The 21772-nt window shown below is 41.2% G+C and overlaps 1 protein-coding gene across 4 annotated transcripts in view; it reads right to left on the reverse strand.

The window, feature by feature from the left end:
* Nucleotides 1-884: 884 nt before the first annotated feature.
* afg1lb (AFG1 like ATPase b) overlaps nucleotides 885-21772 on the reverse strand; it is a 30438-nt gene continuing 9550 nt past the window's right edge. Inside the window, exons 6-13 of one of the 4 annotated variants that reach the window (XM_026194145.2) lie at nucleotides 21164-21263; nucleotides 15613-15671; nucleotides 8080-8162; nucleotides 7314-7384; nucleotides 6349-6449; nucleotides 5361-5501; nucleotides 1916-2023; nucleotides 885-1587 (exon numbers count right to left, since the gene is read on the reverse strand). In XM_026194145.2, the coding sequence (XP_026049930.2) occupies nucleotides 1441-1587; nucleotides 1916-2023; nucleotides 5361-5501; nucleotides 6349-6449; nucleotides 7314-7384; nucleotides 8080-8162; nucleotides 15613-15671; nucleotides 21164-21263 (810 nt within the window). In that variant the 3' untranslated portion in view covers nucleotides 885-1440. The remainder of the gene's footprint in view (nucleotides 1588-1915; nucleotides 2024-5360; nucleotides 5502-6348; nucleotides 6450-7313; nucleotides 7385-8079; nucleotides 8163-15612; nucleotides 15672-21163; nucleotides 21264-21772) is intronic. The other 3 variants (XM_026194147.2, XM_080289593.1, XM_026194148.2) reach the window with 3 other exon arrangements.

Raw genomic sequence — 21772 nt, forward strand, 5'->3', positions numbered from 1 at the left:
CTTTTGTCCCTCTTTGGGGGGATACTCCCACTAGGTTTAAATCTGGGACTCCCCACCATTTGACCTTAGAACTGAAGAAGCTTCTCAGATGAGAGGTGAAACGACTTCAAGCAACTTAAAGAAGTCCAGACGCTTTTCTTTGCAAGCTCCTTTGACTACGATGACCTGGATGACTGAGAACCTTCACAGATATAAACAACATAAAAGCATATATATCCATCCTAACCTCGTATCAATAGTTCAGCAGCCTGGTGATGATGTAATGGTGTGGGGGATTTTTTCTTGGCATACTTTGGGCCTTTCAGTACCAACAGAGTATCTTTTAACCACCACAGCCTAAGTGAGTATTGCTGCTGACTGTGTCCATCCTTTCAGGGCCACAGTGTACTGATGGTTGCTTCCAGCAGGATAACACATCATGTCACAAAGCTCAAATCATCTCGAACTGGTTTTTTGAACATGACAATGAGGCCACTGTACTCAAATGTCCACAGTCACCAGAACCAACAGAACACCTTTGTGATGTGGTGGAATGGGAGATTTGCATCATGGATGTGTAGCTGATAAATCTGCAGTAACTGTGTGATGCTATCATATCAATATGGACCAAAATCTCAGAGGAATGCTTCCAGTATCTTGTTGAATCTATGCCACAAAGAATTAAGGAAACTCTGAAAGGACTTGCAATTCCAAAGTTTAACTGATGAAGTGGATGGTGTCTATATATACACACTCTCTATATACTATATAGTCCTCTTAATCCTGTTGTCATGTTGAAATATGGGCTCTAAGTTGCTTCAAATCATCAATTTGGCTCAAATGTCATAAAAACCTTACAGAGAAATTTAAAGATCTATTCAAAAAGTGCACAAATAAAACAAATATTATTGCGAGACAAAGTCAACTTTATTTTCTCTCCGATTTCATAGAAAGCTTACAAAAATGGCAGAAGTTCCTTAAAATAAAATACATTAAGTATATTGAATAATAGCAAGCATATCCTAAATCAACATCAGTGCTCAAATGGACAGCTTGAAAACACCTTGCCCTTTTCACATCCACCCACTAGAGGGCAGTAACCAACTGCAGTGAAACACACTTCCCTCCTCTCTAAAGTGAGCGCCTGTTTGCCTGTGGTTTACTCATGTTAGAGAGGTTTTCATATTATTTAAAACAAATCGTTTTCAATGGGGAGATAGTGCATGTCACAAAAAAGGCCCAGGCAGAAAAAAAGTACAACACACACACAGGTACTATGCTTTGTTTTGCCTTGTTAAATATTGATTTCTCTGAAGAAGAAAAAGATGATTTTGGTTTCCCAAAACAGACTTGGTCTTTTCTACTTCTGCTTAACTGAATACATCTCCTATGCAGTGTTAGTGCTTAGAGGCTCTGTGCTGTGCCGAGGTAGATAATTATCATGACAGTTAGGAACAGGCGCTAAGTTTCACTGTGGGTCTTTCTGCGATTGCGGTCTCCCTCCAGCCAGTATGCCTCCGTCTGCATCTCCATCAGTCTAGAGATTGTCCTCTGGAAGGCAAAGATCTCTTCCTCGGCTGTGAAGAGGGTAAGTCGCTCTGCTGCCTCCTGAATAGACGAATCGACACCAGAGTTGGCAACTTGTATACTCAAAAGAGAAATGTTTATGCAGCAGGGGAGAAAGATTAAATCATCGGGCTAATGAGCATAGAGTCATCGATTTAATCTCCAGCCTGTACATCTGTGTGTAAATACGTGAAAGTGAATACTGCATTTCTGTAAAAAGGATCTAGATCTTAGTGAATTCTTCCCTAAAACGGAGAAATTGAGGACACAACTTCAATAGCAGCAACAAGCAAGTTTGTTATTAAACGAAAAAAAGAAAATAATAGTGATATCCGATTCAACGGGATAAATAACAGAGATGTGACCTTACCTCACTGAGGCCTAGGTCATCCAGGAGCTGTCGGTCCCTCTCATCATCTCCTCCAGTGTGGGCAAAGAGCCGGTCCAAAGGAGCGTCTGCCAGCAGCACCACCCTCACCTTGGACAAGGGGGCAAGAAAGAGCGATGTGGGAGTTACTGTCTATAACATTAAGGGCTGAGTGTCTGTTTACTGGTAGCTTACTCACACATTCATTCCCTGTCTTGAATTATTGGATTTAAATGTTATTGTGGGACGTGTTATTGTCTCATTGATGTGATAAAAGTGCTCTCATTCACAATCCCAAGGTTTCTTCCTGTTAAGAGTTTTTCCTTCCCACTGTCACAAAGTGCTTGCTCACAGGGGGTCGACTCTTTGTTGGGGTTTTCTCTGTGTCACTGTAGGGTCTTTACCTTACAATTTAAAGCGCCTTTAGGTGATTGTTGTTGTGACTTGGTGCTACATAACTAAAATTAAATCGAATATAATATGGGGTTAAAAGGTAACAAATCAGTGAGTATTAAGTTACCTGTTATGAGGCTGGCACAGTGTTGAGGGGTTTAGCCCTTGTAGTAAATACTTTTTTCAGTGCTGAATAGAGTATTTTGCAAAAAAACCCCAATCAAACAAATGAAAAACCGTGTGAGTGTGATAGTAGCCCTACTGGAGCCTGACTGATATATTTATTGCCCATAATAATCCTAATGATGATGTTGGCCTATCACAGGTACCTGTATTGGTGTATATATTTCCATTACCAGGTCATTAGCTGGGCTTTAATCACTTTCACTGTACCAAAAGATGATGTGGCACCAAAAGCTGGTAAAGTAAAAATTTCCTACCTGTAGCCAGCAAACAAAGAAGACTCTTACATAAAAAAAAATAAAAAAAACCAACACGCTTCTCTGTGTGTCTGGGTAGGACTCCAGCTGCTGATTCCATTCATTGCCCTGGACTGCGAGCAAAAGAAAGGCAAGAATCGGCCTGAAGCAAGAGAGCCCACTGACTGTGGCTTACAGAAGTCTGCCTGAACAGGATAAAAGTGACAGGTACTTGGATGTGTATGTCCATTAGCAAGACTGTCAGGAGAGTGTAATGCAAATTCTGTTCAGCTACGAAGGAGTTCCAAATTTCTGATCCAAGGCCAACAAAGAGAGTGAAAAGAGATGTTTGTGGATGATTAGGAATAATACAAAGCACGTCTGATGGTTCACATGGAAACTGGATGACATGGAAACCCACTGTGGAAAATGTCACAAGCAAGACTCACCTTTCATCACAGGGCAACAGGCTAAACATGAAACCTCCATAGAGCAGCACCAATGCTAACATCCAACACAACCTGTCAGGGCGCAAGACTGCAGTGACCCAAGGGAGCATATACATGGAGGCATGACTAGCTCCATGGTTGACACCTCATTCAATTTATCAAGCCGGGAGAGTGACGTAGCAACATGACATCACAAGGCATCCCAAGACCCCTTTCTCCAGGAAAGGATTGGGGCAGTAGGGTTGCCCTTGATATACGGCTTCAGTAGCATTCATATATCACCAAAGATCACCACAACATATTCATATTTATCCAGAGCTCTGGACAGATTCTGCCAAGGCTGCCTTTCAGTGTTCAGGATGCTCATAATCGTACCACGATTAAACATCCAAAGCTTCAGAGAGTCAGGCTGGACCACTGTCAAAGGTGGAGTATGATGGCCTTTAGCAGCATGTCAACAACACAGCTGCCTAGAGATGTAGGTGCACCCAGGTGGAGAAAACTCTGTGGAAGCTCTAATGCTCCTCCTCCTTCTCATTTAATGGTTTTACTTAATTTTTACTACTTTGTAAATTGTAGATACATACTGAAGATGTCAAATACATGAAACAAGATATATGGAATTATGTAGCAAAGAAAAAAAGATAAATAACTATAAACTAAATATGTTTTATATTTTAGATTCCTCAGAGTAGCCACCCTTTATTTGTTGACAGCGCTACAAACCCTTGGTCTTCTCTCAGTGAGCTTCATGATGTAGTCACCTGAAATGGTTTTCACTTCACAGTTGTACCTTATCAGGGTTCATTTGTGGAATTTCATGCCTTCTTAATGGGGTTTGGACCATCAGTTTTGTTGTGCAGAAGTCAGGTTGGTACACAGCTGACAACCCTATTTGACAACCGTTAGAATTCATATTATGGCAAGAACCAATCAGCTAAATAAAGAGAAATGACAGTCCATCATTACTTTAAGAATTGAAGGTAAGTCTATCCAAAAAATTGCTAAAACTCTGAACGTGCCCCCAAGTGCAGTCACACAAACCATCAAGCACTACGATGAAATTGGCTCACATGAGGATGTGAGCCAATTTCTGAGGATGAATTTATTTGAGTCACCAGCCTCAGAAATCGCAAGTTAGCAGCACCTCTGATTAGAGCCCAGATAAATGGCACACAGAGTTCCAGTAGCAAACACATCTCTACATCAACTGTTCAGAGGAGACTGTGTGCATCAGGCCTTTATGGTCAAATAGCTGCCAAGAAGACACTACTAAGGAAAAGCAATCAGGAGAAGAGATTTGTTTGGGCCAAGAAACACAAGGAATGGAAATTAGACCAGTGGAAATCAGTACACTGGTCTGAGGACTTTGGTTCCACACGCTGTGTCTTTGTGCGATGCAGAAAAGGTGAACGGATGGTCTCTACATGAATGTTCCCAACGTGAAGCATGGAGGAGGAGGTGTGATGGTGTGCAGGTGCTTTGCTGGTGACGCTGTTGGTGATTTATTCAATATTGAAGGCACGCTGAACCAGCATGGCTACCACAGCATCCTGCAGCGACATGCCATCCCATCCGGTTTGCGTTTAGTTGGACAATCATTTATTTTTCAACAGGACAATGACCCCAAACACACCTCCGGGCTGTGTAAGGGCTATTTGACCAAGAAGGAGAATGATGGAGTGGAGCTCTGGACTGTTGGAAAACCATTTCAGGTGACTACCTCATGAAGCTCATCGAGAAAATGCCAAGAGTGTGCAAAGTTGTAATCAAAGCAAAGGGTGGCTGTTTTGAAGAATCTAAAATATAAAACATGTTCTGAGTTATTTCAGACTTTTTTTGTTTACTACATAATTCTATATGTGGTAATTCATAGGTTTCATGCCTTCAGTGAGAATCTACAATGTAAATAGTCATGAAAATAAGAAAAAACATTAAATGAGAAGGTGTGTCCAAACTTTTTTTAGTGTATATATATCTTGTTGGAAGCCAAGAGTCGAGTATTTTATATTACACACTCTTGGTTTTGAACTGAGATGTCGAACACATCCAACACTTTTATGGATGTAATGTAGGAAGATTTCTAAAAGTTGTAAATAAAGGTAGAAAAGCTGCATTAGAAATCCTTCGGTAACACATGAGTGTAATAGAATCCATGCCTTTCATTCTTTTTTTTTTTGTTTTCACCTTTTTGTCATAGAAGTTGTCTATGAGGGTGGTAAAGCGTCTGGCCTGATCCTTCATCGACAGCGTCAGCACGGGAACGCGGCGGATCAATACTGTGTCGAAGAGCCGCGCCATCTCCAGGTAATCGCTGGCACCCAAAGCCTGGAGAACGACAGAGCATGTGAGATACTGAAACAAAGTCAGACCCGAGCTTCAAACAGACAGCACACCACAAAAGAACACATCAAAGATTTCAGCTTTGCACATGTGCACATCTGCTCCATAAATGGGTACAGGCACTGTGAATTTCTGCACTCTGCACACATGGCCTGAAAAAATGACAACTGTGAAGTGAGGGCACCTTGTGCAAAAAGGTTCTAGCTGTTGTAATTTTTGTCCTCGTCCTTGGTTCTTTGCCATTCAGGCTGATTGCTCTTAAAATTAATGAGGACTCGCCAACATATGCCAGAGGAAGCCTTGAAGCTCACATGCCTTCTAAAACTCACCGCTGTCCATCAGGGTTGAGACTTTGCACACGCTACACACTTCCTTTTTCAGGTGCAGTGGGCACAACTAATCATAAAAAATGTCAATAGACTTTCTTTTTGACATTGAGCAGAAAATACCTCATCCAGTTCAAAGGCCCGGACAATAAACAGAGCATAGAGGTAATACAGGGACAAGAGAAGTGCTTCGAATTTGAGCAGTTTTGATTAGTAATGAGTGGATTTTGTGTGTCTCAGTAGAAAAAAAAAAGAACAAGAAAAAGGATGTGGTTTGACTTTGGTTAGAGGTCACAGGCTGTTTTAAATGCCATCAAGCAGTTCTAATTTGTTCTCTATCTGTATAGCGAGTAACTGTGGTGTTAAAGCTAAAAACCAAGAAAAGCTTACCTTAAAACACTCCTTGTTTTACTCTAAGTTTTATGTGGCCAAAAGATGTTAAGTGTCGTTATGTATCAGCCTGTTTTGTTGCACAATAATGACAAATTAATCGTAACAATGCTCACTCTGCCGCACAGCTCATCAAAAGTACAGTCAGCAACGGTTCCGCAGGTCTTTTCTAGAGTCACATCTCTACCCAGCACTGAGAGCACCCGGGGACCTGTAGCTATGGAAACACACACACAATGTACAATGGCTACAGTATATACATGTAGTTAGGTTAAAAGGTAGTATATTTATGAAATTTGCTTTACTACACACTCACGATTTTTGATCTTTTAACCTCTAATATAAGACAAAATAAAAGAAAACATAATGAAAAATACTGTTTACTACTAAAAAACTATTTACTATACAATTAAATCCTAAAATTTCACAGTGTTACAAAAAAAAAAACCCTTTAAGGCCCAGTAATTTTGAAAATCTAAGTTCAAGTCTAGAGTTTGTTTTTAATTTAGAATTGTGCAGCTTTTGTTTTTTCCTGTTGAATTATAACATATAAAAAAATGACATGTAAAGCATCACAAATAGCCCAAAAAAAGTACAATTGTATTATCTATGTAGTTTAACCCTGATAAATGTTATTTCTCTGTGCCACAGACTTCTATTGTTGTAACAGAACTATTTAAAGTAGGTGAGTGAGCCGTCTCGTGGGCTTGGGTGGCATGAAAATTAGCATTTAAAAAAACCTTCAGCAGATACACTAGATAATCCTGTATGATTGAAAAGTCATGGTCTTCAAAATCCCCAGCTGTTTCGGGAATTTAAAAAGACAACAACAATAAAATAAAAAATTAAAATCTATTTTTGAGCCTTAAATACTAAGAAAGGATAAATGTGAGACAAATTAAGGTAGAAATTGATGATTTTTCTAATTGTTATCAACACTGTTGATTTTGGTATTTTCTTTTATCTTTCATATATATAAATATTACAAAATGTGTAATTTTGACGTGTCCTTGTGTCACAGAAAAAAAGTAAAACATAATCAATTTTTCTAAAATGCATTGTCTTCCTTAAATGCCCTTACCACTCTTTTGTCTTAATGAGAGCTCTTCAAACAGTGCATCCAAGAAGGCCTCTGCACCAGGCTCCCCTGTGCTGCACAACACACATGCACCAGCGCGCGCACACACAGGCAACGAAACAGAAAGGAAATAATAGGATATGAAATTAATAATGCTGAAGTGGCCACATCAAACGGTGGCAGCAAGGAGAGCAGGGGAGAGGGGTACTTAGCTTTTCACTCCATCGGTAAAAAACAGGATGTTAGGCTCTAAACACAAGCATTAGCCTGTGAATACACGTCGAAATGAGATTGTGAAGTGTGTGTGTTCGTGTCTGCGTGTGCTTGTGTTTTAACTCCAGGTAAAAGGGTGTGATGTACTCTATTTACATACAGTGAAAAGACGAAAGCACTTGTTTGCCTGCGTGCGCGAGTTCCTAACAGCGCATATGTAACAAGGAAAATAGAAAACTAGCTTTTAAAGCTCTGCCCTTTTCTCATATTCTATTGACTCCTCTTTTTATTCTTTTCATGGATCTCTCAAGGTAATGCAGGTCTTTATAAACCTCCCAGCCTGCGTCTCCCTCATTTATTCATCTGTTTGCCTTTTCTTTCTGCCCAAACTACATGATGTGCACAAGCATTTCCTGTGTTTGTGTGCGTGTGTGTGTGTTTAATGCAGGTTAATGTCAACTCAACCCAGCCTCCGCACAAACTCTGGGCTGAGGAGGACTATAAAGAGGGAAGCAGAGAGGTAGTGTGCTTGTGTGTGCGTGTTTGTGTGTCTTACAGGTAGTAAAGTTTCCCTGCTGCAGCCTCGCCAAGCTTCCTGTAGTCAATCCCTGTGTCTAAGCAGACGGTGTGGCAGTATTCCTGTTTACACACACACACACACACACACACACACACACACACACACACACACACACACACACACACACACACACACACACACACACACACACACACACACACACACACACACACACACACACACACACACACACTGTTATTTGTGCTCTTTTTGCCCCATAATTTTATGTAAATGACTAATTTAGAGACAACTTTTAGCATCAGCTTCATTGAGCCCGTGAGCATTTACAGCAGCAGGACCTCCTGTGTGACTGACGACAAAATTAAATACAGTTTCCATGTTTGTCACAAGGAGATTTGAATCTTTCTGGACAACACTGACAGTCTAAGACGTGTCAGGCTTCATCTAACACACCTAATCGATTATTCTTGTCCTTTTATTTGATAAAAAGATAAGGAAAATTAAAGAAATATCAGAACTTTGTACATTTTTCGCTTAGCTCTGATTTTCATATTGGTGATTGCTGATAGAAATGCTAAAACATATTGCACTTCTTCAGGTTTAAATCATTGTGACAGCTTGATTTGTCTTGATGATGCATTGTTAATATGGCAACCCTGTAAAATGGACAATCAGAGCTTTGTGTCTTCACTTCTTTCACACTAAAATGGATACAGAACAACCCTAAAAAGTATTAAATTAAATAACAAGGCATCGCAGAAGGCAGCCGGCATCTTATCTCCTATCCTCCGACAGCTTTGGGATTTTGTGTCAGCTGTTCTCGGTTTGCCGAGCCGATCCATTGTTCTGCAGCTATTCAAGTGCGTTACAGCAGGGGTGAACCTGCGATGCAGGGTTCAAACTTTTCCACATAGAGTAAAACGTCAACAAGATTCATGTCAGGGAGTACAGCACAAACTATAATCATCATCTCCACTATTCTATCAAAGAAAAGAGAGGAACTGCATATCATCCCATCCAAGCCATCATCGGCTGACTGAGTATTCAGCGACAGCTCCAGTAAATTATGAAATCAGTGAATTTCTGCCACTGGCCTCCTTAAGCTGCAGGATAATTAGTAATCATCACAAAGCAAGGGGACGGAAATACTCTATTCTTCTCTGCTGTCAACTTTTTATCTCCGTGTCCGCTCACACAAACGGGGTTCCCACTCTGAGCCAATTGGCTGAATCAGGCTTAATAACAACCTGACAAACTCGCCCTCCCCCACGCACAAAAGGGAGGTGTCATTTCATCAACCTACTGTGACCCCACCAACGGGTAAATAGTCCCTCCAGAAAAGAAAAAAAAAAGTAGGAAAAAAAAACTTGTCACTATTGCCGCCACATCATTAGTATCTCAGTTTGTCTTTTCTCCTGCCATCTTCAACTCCCTCCCTTTATGAACCTCGTCTCTAACGTACCAACGGTAAAGGCGGTTGTTGCGTTCCTTGACGGAGGAGCGAGGTGCAAATACGAGAGGGGAAAAGAAGGAGGAATGGAAACACAATCAGTGATGATGATTCCATTGGTTATTTATAATCAGATGAGGCTGAGGCCTCGCGGGTCATTACTTGATTATCCATCTTGAGGGGATTGTCAAGTTCTCACTCCTCTAAGATTTTTATCCGCCTACACATTGTGGTTTTGCAGCCTCCCCGCACCCCGACGCCGCCACCGACAACCTCCTCTCGCAAATGTAGTCAGTCTACTTTGCAACTTTTAAATCTCGTCTTAAACAGTCCCTTCAGTTTAATCGGCGAATGGCGATGTACAAATAGTGGAGTAACAGCTTTTTTTTTTCTTTCGTCAGGTGGACGGATAGAAGAGGTGATCATTTATTTTAAGGAAAAATGATAAAAATGCGCTCGTGCTGCAAGTTGAGAAAATATTTAGGTTGTAACAAATTTGTTGGTCACAAGTGTGCAGTCTTTAGATTTTTTTTTATTTAGTAATTTTAAAGGCTCACAATTTGATTAATTTATCCATTTGCAATACTTTGAAGTTTTTCTAATGGAATTTTGTAGTATTTTCTATTTTCTAAATAATCACCTCTTTAGATTTTGTCTTGTTAATTAACTTAAAAGAAACTCCAATCTGCAGTTTTTGTTATTTTAATCATTATTAAGACACATGACAGATTAAACCATAAAAAGAAAAGAAGTGCAGCCCTAAGGTTTATTACCATCAGGCAACAATATTAGCTTTTTAAACTAGTGGTGTAAAAACCTGGCAAACGTTTCGCTGATTCAAAGAAAAGCAGCAAATTAAGAGTTCCCCTGCTCGCACAGATGCATTCACCGGCTCAGACACAAGAGAGAGAGATGACAGACATGAGAATCAGAGACTCTTTGGAAGAAAGTCATCCAAACACATGTAGCTCCAATCATGTCATTGTCCAAGCTGTCCACTGCTCTCACTGGACAGCCGTTTAGCATAAAAACAGAGTGGCTTTTTTTTTTTTTTACCCCCCTGCTCCCTCCACTCCCCTCTGTGCCCGCTCCCTCCATGACATATCTTTCTCTATCCTTTACTCCTCAAAAAGTTGCTTTTGAGTTTTTCAAAGAGCGCGGTGCCATTGAGCTGCAACAAAAGCCAAGGATAGCTGACTATTGGGCCCTGATGAGGTCCACTCCCTCATTACCCAGCAGCAGAAAACATTTGATGCTTTTTTTTTTTTTGTTTGGCCTGGAGAATTGACCAGGCCTCAAAGAAATGCAGGGTGGGAAGGCTGAAAAAGAGACGGGGGTTGGAGGGGGGTGAGGGGAGGAGGGGAAAGGTTGTCGTTCATTCATCCGTGTGTGTCTTACAGCCTTGTGTGGAGGGACAGGAAAAAAAAAAAAAAGTGGGAGGTGGCAGGGACAGAGGGGTCGAGAGAGAGGGAGAGAGATGTGTGTGTGTGTGTGTGTGTGGCGGGGGGGGGGGGGGGGGGGGGGGGAGAGCTTAAAACAGTGCCTTTATGCTGGCAAGTTCTGGACGACTCTTCTGACATCAAAGTGTTTTCACTAACTGGGGAGCTGCTTAGTTAGTGTGTGTGCGTGCACGCATGCGAGCCGGCTGGGGGTGTATCTGGTGATTTTATTCATTCTTGGGCCGTCTGGGGGGGTACGTGACAATGTGAACACCCTAATTACACCTAATGATCTATTCCCTTAAAGTGTGACTGCCTTGGGCCGGCGATGGATTGTTCTGCAGGGTCGTTCTCACAACCTCCTCCTGCCTCGGCTGCTCCTCTTGGGGAAACATCGTTTGAGTTGGAGGCCCCATCTTTTGTGATCCAGGACCCCACCGGACCCCCCGCTCTCAACCCATCGAGTTTCGTTGGCCCAGGACTGAACCAAAACGGTAACTCGGGCAGTGTGTGCTACCTGCACCTGGCCAACAGAGGCTCCATTTGTTGATCGTGACAGACGCGAGCAAAACATGGGCTCCACACAGTTTATTACAAAAATTGCTCTCTGATCATCTTGTATAGTATAAACCTGCAAGACCTTTACAAGAAGACTTCAACAATGTAGCATTGCAGTCTTTTAAACCTGCAGGACTTTATGTGCACAATTAAAAAGGAATCAGCAAAATTAAATAAGAGACTTCATCTTTCTTGTTCTGTGCACTGTGAAAACCTGTCCGTACTACCCCCATCCATCTGAGATTTTGTACCGCTGACTTTGTAAAAAATTTTTTTTACATATAAGTTAATTCTCCCCAGCACCTCGGTCTCGAGTTAGATTGTGTTCTGTCTTAGTCTGCTGCCTATAAAGATACTGATTAGTGAATAACTAATTATCTGGTGTATTAAAATGGATGCAAATAATTCAAATCTGACATTCAAAAGGGTATTGATGTCAGTAATATACATAAAGTTAGTCTCAGAATAGAATTTCTGTTAGGATCACTGTAGCCAAAAATTGTTATTTCCATGTGTGGTCACTTATATTTGGTGGTACAGTTCTGTTCTGGGACCTCCTCCTGTGGGTTTTGAAAGCAGCAAGAAGACGACAGAGCAGGCATCAGTGAATAAAGATGTCACAGTGATTCAGATAGGTAGGGTGAACATGGTTTGCACATGTGACTTTAGTCAGTTTAGTCAGTTTGCCAGATGATGTGGGCTCCCACTGAGATCAGCTGATCTACTGGGAGAGGAGCTTGACTTTATGTCACTTCCGGGGTGGCTTGACTTCTACTGTTTTCCCTGATTTCCTGGTTGTCTGTACTGTGACTAGCAAAGGCAAAACCGCACCCCATGAAAGTCGAATTAAGAGACATTTCTATATTTGTACACGCTTACTATTACACATCTGACATCTGAACACTCTGATAGAAAACAGGAAAACATCATTTGCCCAAACGGAACCAAGGTAACTGCCATAATTAAAATTTAGGTAACAATTAGGATCCTGGTCTGATTCTTTGTGCTTAAAAGAAATCGATTTGTCCTATCACCCCTTGTTCAGGTTTCAGAACAGACAGCGAGAGACACTGATATGAAAGAAGTGAGCTTTGCCCTCGAAGCATGCTGCCATTAAATATTTTAAAAGACAATGACTGTCATCAAATATCAAAATCTATTTGATTTGAACTCTTCCAGCTCTTCACACACGGTCCTTCTTACCAAGGTCTTCAGTGGAGGACCATGTCCCTCTCATTCTTCAGTTTTTCCCTTTCTCTCTTTGTCATTCTGTTTTGATTTATATATTTCATTTTTTCTCATCACCAACTGCTCAGCACAGAGCCAGTATTGACAGTGACACAAAAAAAAAGAGATGAAAAGTGGATCAAAAGAAGGGTTAAAAACAGATAGAAACTCAGAGATACTCAAAGTTGCCTCAGGGTTGTTGTCATGTTTTTCTCCCCTCGGCAGCTTTGTGCGCAACTGCAATCGAACAAGTGGAGGGAAAATAAAGTCACTATTCTGCTACCAAAATACAGAGACCTGACCTTGGGTGAGTAAAGCCAGCGAGCAGAACAGGATAGTGATAGAATAAAGAGTGGGGATAGAGGGGTGGAGAGAGAGGATGGGCAATGAAAAGTGGAGTGGAGAGCGAGGACAGTTTGCCAGAGAGAGAAAGAGTGTCTTCGTTACAATACTGGCAGCATCCATTAAAAAAAAGAAAGAAAAAAAACCCCAAACCCTGTATTTCACGAAACTACGAGCTTTGCAGCGGCTGCAAAGAAAAAGACGCCGGAACAACTGAATAGACTCATAAATGGAGTCTACAGAGATGCTACAAAGGACGAGAAATTACAAACGACTGTGTGGATGAAAAATAGCAAACAAACTAAATGATGACAATAAAAAAATAAACAGCGTCTTCTGGATTAAATGAAGTTGTATGTAGCCCGTGCGTTGCAAGTCATTAAATCATTTTTTAAATATAAAACTGGATGATTGTGGAAGATCGGGAGCTGCAGAAGGAAAGGTGACCCAACTAATCAGAAGTCAACAGTTAGATAAAGACATCATCCGAGGCGGACAAAAGTGGCGGATTAACCCTTACCACTCCGGCTCAGGTGATGAGGGGAGGAGGTCAGAGGCTATTTTTGTATGTTAACACCCTCTTTTCTCTCCTGCACTCACCATAGAAACACACGCTGGCATGCACATGCGGAGGCGATCTGCGCCGAGTCAGCGGCTGCTCCCTGCGAGCATTCATTCAATCTATTAAGGGTCAGCTAGTTAGCAAGCTTTAACTTTACAGGACAGATCACTATAGAGAATCCATAGCACCCCACCTAAAAAACACCCCCAAACCCTCCAACCAGATGGCCTCACAAAGGAAAACATGGTATCCTGAAAGAGAGGAGCCAGTACGGGGCAGAGAGGGACAGCAGGCATTCAGGACCTTGATGAGGGTGGATTAGAGAGGGCAAGGGTGCTGCTGCTGCTGGGTTAGCAGGTGGGGTGCAGGGTGAGTCCAAGACTCTATGCAACTTTTAGTGGGTTTGACTTCAAATGTGCGTGTGTTTAATGTTACAGTGGTTTGATAACTCTGGTCAGGTTAGATTGCCTGTATTTTGCACACATATTCACTTTAGCATTTGTAATGCAACAGATTATTTATTATATCAGAGCTAAATCGGAGTTTTAGGGTTAAAAATACTGTGATACCTGAATATATTCAGAGGCAATGCCATGTTAAGTCATTTCATAAATAACCAAGCCTAAATTAATCTGAGTGACTATGTTCTATATCATGTATTGTATTTCTTTAACAAAATCCCCATCATAGTATGAACAAAAACGAATGCATTTGTTTTCAAAAATAAACCAAAAGTCAATAATAAGGCGTTTACTATTGTATATGTATAATCCTGTGTAAAAGTTCCTATTAAAAGTAAATGAGGCATGCCGAATAATAATGAGAATTTAACAACAATTTCATTCAAAAAGCCACAAAATTCAAGTAGCAGTATGAGTGGCGATTTTCAGCGCACTCACAAGAGAGCATTTATCTACTACTTCATACCAGGAGTGTGCCTGAGCCAGACCTTAGCCGAGCACTGCTTATGTGACTGTGTGTGTGTAAAAAATGTCTGCTTTCAAACTAAAGGTCATAATATATAACAAGATATTCTATAGGGAATCCCTAATAAAGTCAGCGTGGTCAACCTGGGGCATTAAGGAAACTCTTAGTTTTGGTAAATTAGAACTTATTATTAATTATTGGCCGTCCTACATAACGAAACGATGGCAGTGCAAGTGGTTTGCATCAATGTGATTATATGAAACTGGAAGGTTGCACAGCTCAGGTGCCTCATACTTACAGGACTTCATATTGTTCAATTATGAGTTTATCCGGTACGTTTAGTGTCAGAGGAGGGGTTCTCAGTTTTAAATTCTTAATAACGCTAAGCTGCTTACTTTCACTTGCTATCTTGCCCAAAAAAATTGCAGCAGTGTCAACGCTTGCCTTTACTATTCAGACAAAATACCAATAAAAGGCGCAAGAATGCTGCCCTCCTCTGTTGCAAAATGCATGACAACAAATTAATATGCAATTATTTATGATCACGATCACTCCAAACACATCAATGATCATCTGGGATGCAGGCAGGATAATGGTGCTACCTGCTTAAATTGCAAAGTAGATTTTTCGCTAGAAATGCTAACCGTCACATCGCTCCTGTTCTCCGCTCCACCCCCCGCCCACCACCCCCCTCTACTTTTGAAATGCAAGCAGCCTGGGTCAGTCACAGCTAGTCCACCCATCTCCCACTCTCCCATTCACATTACCTGTACCCACTCACACTCTTTTCCATCTCTCTCTGCCTTTCTCTCTCTGTGAGTCTTTCAGTGTGCCCTGGTATGATCAAAGACAGCTTTGTGACACTGTGTGAAGCATCCATGAAGCAGAAAACATCAAACCACTAAGAGCAACTTGCAAAAAGACGGACACAGAGGCATACATGCAAGTGTGTGTCCGTGTATGTGTGTGTGCGTGCGCGCGCGCGCGAGATAAACAACTGAATAAATTAGAAAGACAAGAGAGAGGGATGACTTTGTCTCTACCTTCAGCACATCGATGAAAGGTAGGAAGGTGTCCCTCTGAAGTCCGTTTTTGTACAGATCTGAAAGAGGAAGGGAGGGCCTGTATTAGAGCTGCTGTTTAGCCTTCTAATAATGTCATCCCCTCGCCACAGATTGGCAGATAAAGTGGCTATTGATGAACTGAAGGATGGGTGGGGAGGCACGACAAAAGGGACTGGGACCAGGGGAGAAAAATGGATTTCTCTACCGGCAGCGGCAGCAACATAAAATTCATTACATTCCCAAACAATGGTGGCCAGAGAAAGGACTGTCGCCTTTTCAGCACGGACAATGTCCACAGCAGCTCGCTGAATAGAGGTTTCAATTAGCTCGGCTGGAACAAATTACATCTGAAGTAGCATCCCTGATAGACAGATAAAACAGATAGGGATTCACACACAAACAGGGACAAAGACACACACACAGCGAGGCTCAAGCTCTCTCCAGCTGCAAATGCAAACAAGTGGCCGTTGTTGATGTTTGGACTTAAGCTTACTACAGTAGGACCTGACACAAAAATAACCTTTGCTTAATAACTTCTATACTGTAATGGACTGTGCCCTGTGAGACTGGAATATGCCAAAGGTTTATGAAAGAGAGTTCAGTGTTTTGGGACGTACATTTTTCTTCCTTTATTGGTGCAAATCTAGTCCTTGTAGAATGTCCTAAAATGAGGTAAATACATAAAACTCGTGATGTATTACACATGTCATTATTTACTTAACAAAAACTAACCCACGATGCAGAAGCAGTGTGTGAAAAACTAAACATTCACTGCAGTAATTGTGTTAGTAATTGTTACGTTTTGGGGGGGCATTTGTTTATGTACAGCTCTCTTAAGGTCCAACCACAGCATTTAAATCAGGTTGAGATGTGGACTTCGACTGGGCCTTTGAAACACATTGGCTGAAAATTAGAAAATAATCAATCTGTTTTAGATTTGCTGCTGTGCTTGAGATCATTTCTTGTTACGGAAACACATTTCTCACATGTGACTCTAAAATACTTTGGTATACAGAAGAGTTCATGACTGTTCCCAGATCATGTGGCTGCAAAACACCCTTCTCCTGCCGTGCTTGACAGTTGTTATGAGGTGTTTGTGCTGGTATGTTGTGTTTGGACTTCATAAAATGTGCTGTGCAATATGGTCAAGCATTTCCACTATGGTCAAGTCTCTCCAAAGGACTTTTTCTAGAAGTCTTGTGGTTTGTGCAACTCTGGAAACAAAAGCTGTGCTGCCATGCTCTTTTCTTCAGGTAACCCTTCCAAACAAGTCATACTTGTTCAGTTTTTTTCTAACTGTACTCTCCTGGACTTCAACATTTAACATGCTAACCTGTAGAGTCTGAGATATGGAGCTTGCAGTTTTTCTGAGGTATGCGCAGTTTGAAGAATCTTCCTCAGTGTAGAATAATAAACTTCAAATTGTTTGGAAATGGCTTTATAATTCTTCCCACAGTAAAGGGCAGCAACAGCAATTGCTTCTTTAAGATCACTGCTGATATCTTTCTTTCTGCACTGTATTAACACACACCTGAATGCTCCATACTAGCAAACTGCCAAAACTCTGGCAGACGCTCACTTTGGCAGATGCTCACACTGATGATCAGTTAATCAACTACATTTGATTAGTAGCACCTGGCCGCTAGTTACCCTACCCTAATTCCTGTAGAAACAGTACAGATGTTCTTAATTTTTCACACAACCCTTCTAAAAGTTTGGCTCAACTTTTAAAAAATAAATGCCATATTTTTTGGACTATAAGGCGCCAGATTATGAGGTGTACTGTTGATGAACGGGTCTGTTTTCATACATAAGGTGCACCGGATTATAAGGTGCATTAAGTGACACAAAACAGACAGATAAGTCAAACTTTACTCAACTCATTCTTCTTGCTTCCTTCCCTTCCGTATCATTGATTCATTAATGTTGAATTCTCTGGCAGCTGCTCTATTCCCATGTTGTTGCAGCATATTAATGACTAACCTCGTATTGTGGATGGATTATCTCAGTTGTTCTCCTGACTGAAGTTTGGTCCATTTACAGCATCCTGCCATGCGATTGCATTTGTCCCTAACCATCGGGAATCCTCACGTTAACTTTTATCAAGTGGAAAAAAGTTAGCGTTCATCCTCCAGCCACTGTGTTTATGGTATGCTATCATAGCTGTGTTGCTAGGGATTAGTAGCACATCATTATATACCAGCTAGTCCAACTTCAGTAACCCTACAAAAGTCACTGCTGTTTAGTTTTCTGTCTTCATTTATGTTGGAAGAGATAGCAGAGCTGTACGTTTAAATTTTTTAGAAATCTCTCAGTCAGAACATGCTATGTATGTTTAGGTGAAAACTAGTGCGCTAACTTCCTGCTAACCTCTAACTCTGTTAAATTTAATAAATTCTGTTTTCATGGATGCCTGGATGCTAAACTTAGTTGTTACACCTGGTAAAGGAGCAGCTGATCATTTTATTAAAGATGAAGGAATTTAGACAGTTTTGAACTCTCAGTCACGCTGCAGTGTTTGTTTGACTTTGGGACCTGAATTCTATGATGTGCTTTGTTAGTCTGTTTCTCAGCACTGACCCGAACAAACAAACAGAAACTTAAAATGACTACGGCCAAAATGCAAACACTGAGGCTTCAAAATATGGAACCTAAAACCATTAGTCCATTTTTGTAATCTTCTTCTTCTTTCGATCTCTATAGCGGATCCCCTGCCTCCATCTCACCCTATTCCTAGCATCATATGCGCGCCTTCACTCCTGAAGCTCCATATTTAATGCCCTTTGTCAAGTGTAAAGTAAATTCCCATATACTTTACACTTGTATATGGGAATAGATCATTTGTTTTTCTGGTGTTCTATTGCTAGCTTTGTACACACTATAAGTGTAACATAATAAGAGGCACTGAGTTGCATTTGCTGTTACTTCAAGTTGCTGAAGTCTAGTGAGTTAAGCTACTGCTAAGCTAGCGTATGTAGACTCAACAGTGTCAGCCCAGTCAACACAGAACAGGAAACAAAGTAGTGCGTCGGCAGGTGACAAGGCGATCGTGGCTCAAGAGTTGGGAGTTCGCCTTGTAATTGGAAGGTTGCCGGTTCGAGCCCCACCTTGGACAGTCTCAGTCGTTGTGTCCTTGGGCAAGACACTTCACCCGTTGCCTACTGGTGGTGGTCAGAGGGTTCGGCAGCCTCGCCTCTGTCAGTGCGCCCCAGGGCGGCTGTGGCTACAATGTAGCTTGCCATCACCGGTGTGTGAATGGGTGGATGACTGGATGTGTAAAGCGCTTTGGGGTCCTTAGGAACTAGTAAAGCGCTATAAAAATACAGGCCATTTACCATTTACAAGGCCAGAGCAGCACTGCTAATGAGTGAGGAGACATGTGCCACTGCACACTTTACTGGAACTGGATTAATACATAATTCAATAGAGCCTAATAATTAAAAACATTTGCGATCAGTGGAATTAAATGGGCTAATGTAAACTGCATGCTATCAACTATAATGCCCCCCAATCTAAAAAAAAAAAAAAAAGACACCATTTATCCCTCCATCCCTCTTCAGCTGCATTAAACCCCCATCAAACAACAAAACACTGAACGTTCTAGCACAAACCTATCTCTGAATTCCCCCTCCAAGCATGTCTAGGGCTTTTTGATACTAGCATCTCCACATCAATAAACACAGAAAATGCATGCCTTTCATGTCTAGTTGTCTCCTATGGCTTTTAGAGTTCCATTAACCATGTAATTAATACCAAGTAGCCTCTCTATCAAGTTTCCCTGGTTTGGGGCTTTGTTCTTAATAGCTAGTAAATATCAGAGACGCGCATCTTTGTCTATGAGAGCCACCTTGTTGCCATTCACTCCGTACCCACTCAAGGCTTTGGGACATCGACATTACATGTACCCAAAGACGATGAAGACCTTAGATAGCACATCATGCATTTATCTCCACGTTGATCACTTGCTAATTCCTTCTCCATCCTTGCTCTGCGGGCAGTAAATGCAACATCAAAGCCTGTTAAAAGATGGCGTCATGTCTAGGCGGGAGAGGTGAGGTGTTTTTTTGGTCAATTGCCGTAAACAGGACGCAGCTGGTTCAATTCTTGCAGGAGAAAAGTATTTTGAAGACAATTGTGGTCAAAATAAAGTAATCTATGGTTGTAAGTACCCTCACTGGCAACTTTAGGTACACCTATTCAACCTTTTGTTAATGCAGATTTGTTAATTATTCAATCACAGGGAAGAAACTCAGGCGTATAGAGGCATATAGAGTCTAATCGACCTGCTGAAGTTCAAACATTAGATGCATCAGAAAGGGGAAGGAAAGTGATTTTGAGTTTCGTATGGTGAATATTTCAGGAACTGCTGATTTTCTGATGGTTTGCCTGCACAGAGTGAAACAGAGTGAGCACCATTTCTGCAGTTCAAAATGTCTTGTTAATGTCGGAGATCAGAGAAGAGCAGAACTAATAGCAAAACCTGTTGTTACAACCAAGGTATGCAGAAGGGCATCTCTGAATGTACATCATATCAAACCTTGAAGTAGGTAGGGTATACAGGAAACTGAAGCTTGAATTTGCACAGACTCACCAAAATTGGTCTGAGTCTCAATTTCTGCCGCAACATTTCAATAGTAAACAAGATGAAATGGCTCCATCCGGTGCTTTATCAATAGTTTAGGCTGCTGCTGGTGATGTAATGGTGTGGGGGATATTAGCTTTGTATCAGCTCAGCATAACTTTACTGCTACAGCCTGTCTGAATCTTGTTGCTGATCACGTCCATCTCTTTATGAACGCAGTGTATCATCTTCTCATGGCTGATTCCAGCAGGTTAATGCGCCATATCACAAACCGCAGATCATCTCAAACTGTTTTCTTGGACAATAAATTAAGGTTATTGTATTCAAATGGCCTCCACAGTCATCAGATCTCAGTCCAATAGAGCACCAATAGAGTTGCATCACAGATGTGCAGCTGATAAATCTGCATCAACTGCATGATGCAATCATGTTAACGTGGTGAATCTGTGCCACAAAGAATTAAAACAGCCCTGAAAGGAAAAGGGTGTCCAACCCAGTGCTAGAGTGGTTTACCTAATGAAATATCAGTTGAGTGTATATTAGCTTTTCACTGGCACTGTCAGATTATAAATGGAGCTAAATTTCCCCAAATTAACAGTTTTCAGACTCATGAAGATGACAAATCTTGAAACTACATGTTTGGAAGCTGCAATGAAAGACATCAAATTTCTTCTATTTTGAGATTTCATTATTATCTCCCACTTCAATATCTATATTACTGACAATTTGTAGTCGCAACCATCTATCTTGGTGTTGACAGTGTTTTCTGCTGAGACGCTAAAATTACAGCTGACTCTCTTGGTTTTTAACTCATTGCTTTAAATAAAATTTTAAGAAAAGAAGTAGAATGGGAAGACATGCACAAGATATATTATTATTGCTACAGACTACAACAATATAATTAATAAGGAATAGCTAAAACGTGCATAAAATGTTTGCTGGTCATACCATCAGGGGGTCTGTTGGAGGTAGCCACCACCACCACTCCAGTTTTAAACAGCATCTCAAACAGCTGCTTCAGGATCATGGCGTCGGCAATGTCCGCCACCTGATTGAAGAGAGCCAGAGAAGTCGAGGAGCATCTCATATTATTCCTTTCTTGCCACACCTGTGTGTGTGCACGAGTGTGTTTGAGGTCACAACATGCCATCATCACTCCATGTTGATCAGTGTCATTCAGGTGTGCTCATTCAGTCCTTTTTGTGTGGTCATTGCCACCCAAACTTACGTGTATACACATGGATGCAAACACACACTCAGGCACTTAAATTTACTGCAAATGGTCAAGAACTGGCCTTCCGTTGAGTGGAGTAGCTGAGGTGAAGAAAAAGACCTGAGCTAATCAACGAAGCCGAAAAACAAGAGGAATGAAAGAATAATAAAAACAAAGCAATGCGAGGCAGGACTGGGGTCATGACGGCAGACAAAGCTTCTATCAAAGCATGTCCACATAAAGGCATATTAAAGTGCATGTGTGTTGTATGTACTAGACACAAGGCTATACGGTGTGACAATACATAAATCCAATTCAACTGTCTGCTGCCTTTTTCATCTACA

The sequence above is a fragment of the Astatotilapia calliptera genome, chromosome 15 (assembly GCF_964374335.1).
Source record: "Astatotilapia calliptera chromosome 15, fAstCal68.1, whole genome shotgun sequence".
In the NCBI taxonomy this organism is placed as follows: domain Eukaryota; kingdom Metazoa; phylum Chordata; class Actinopteri; order Cichliformes; family Cichlidae; genus Astatotilapia; species Astatotilapia calliptera.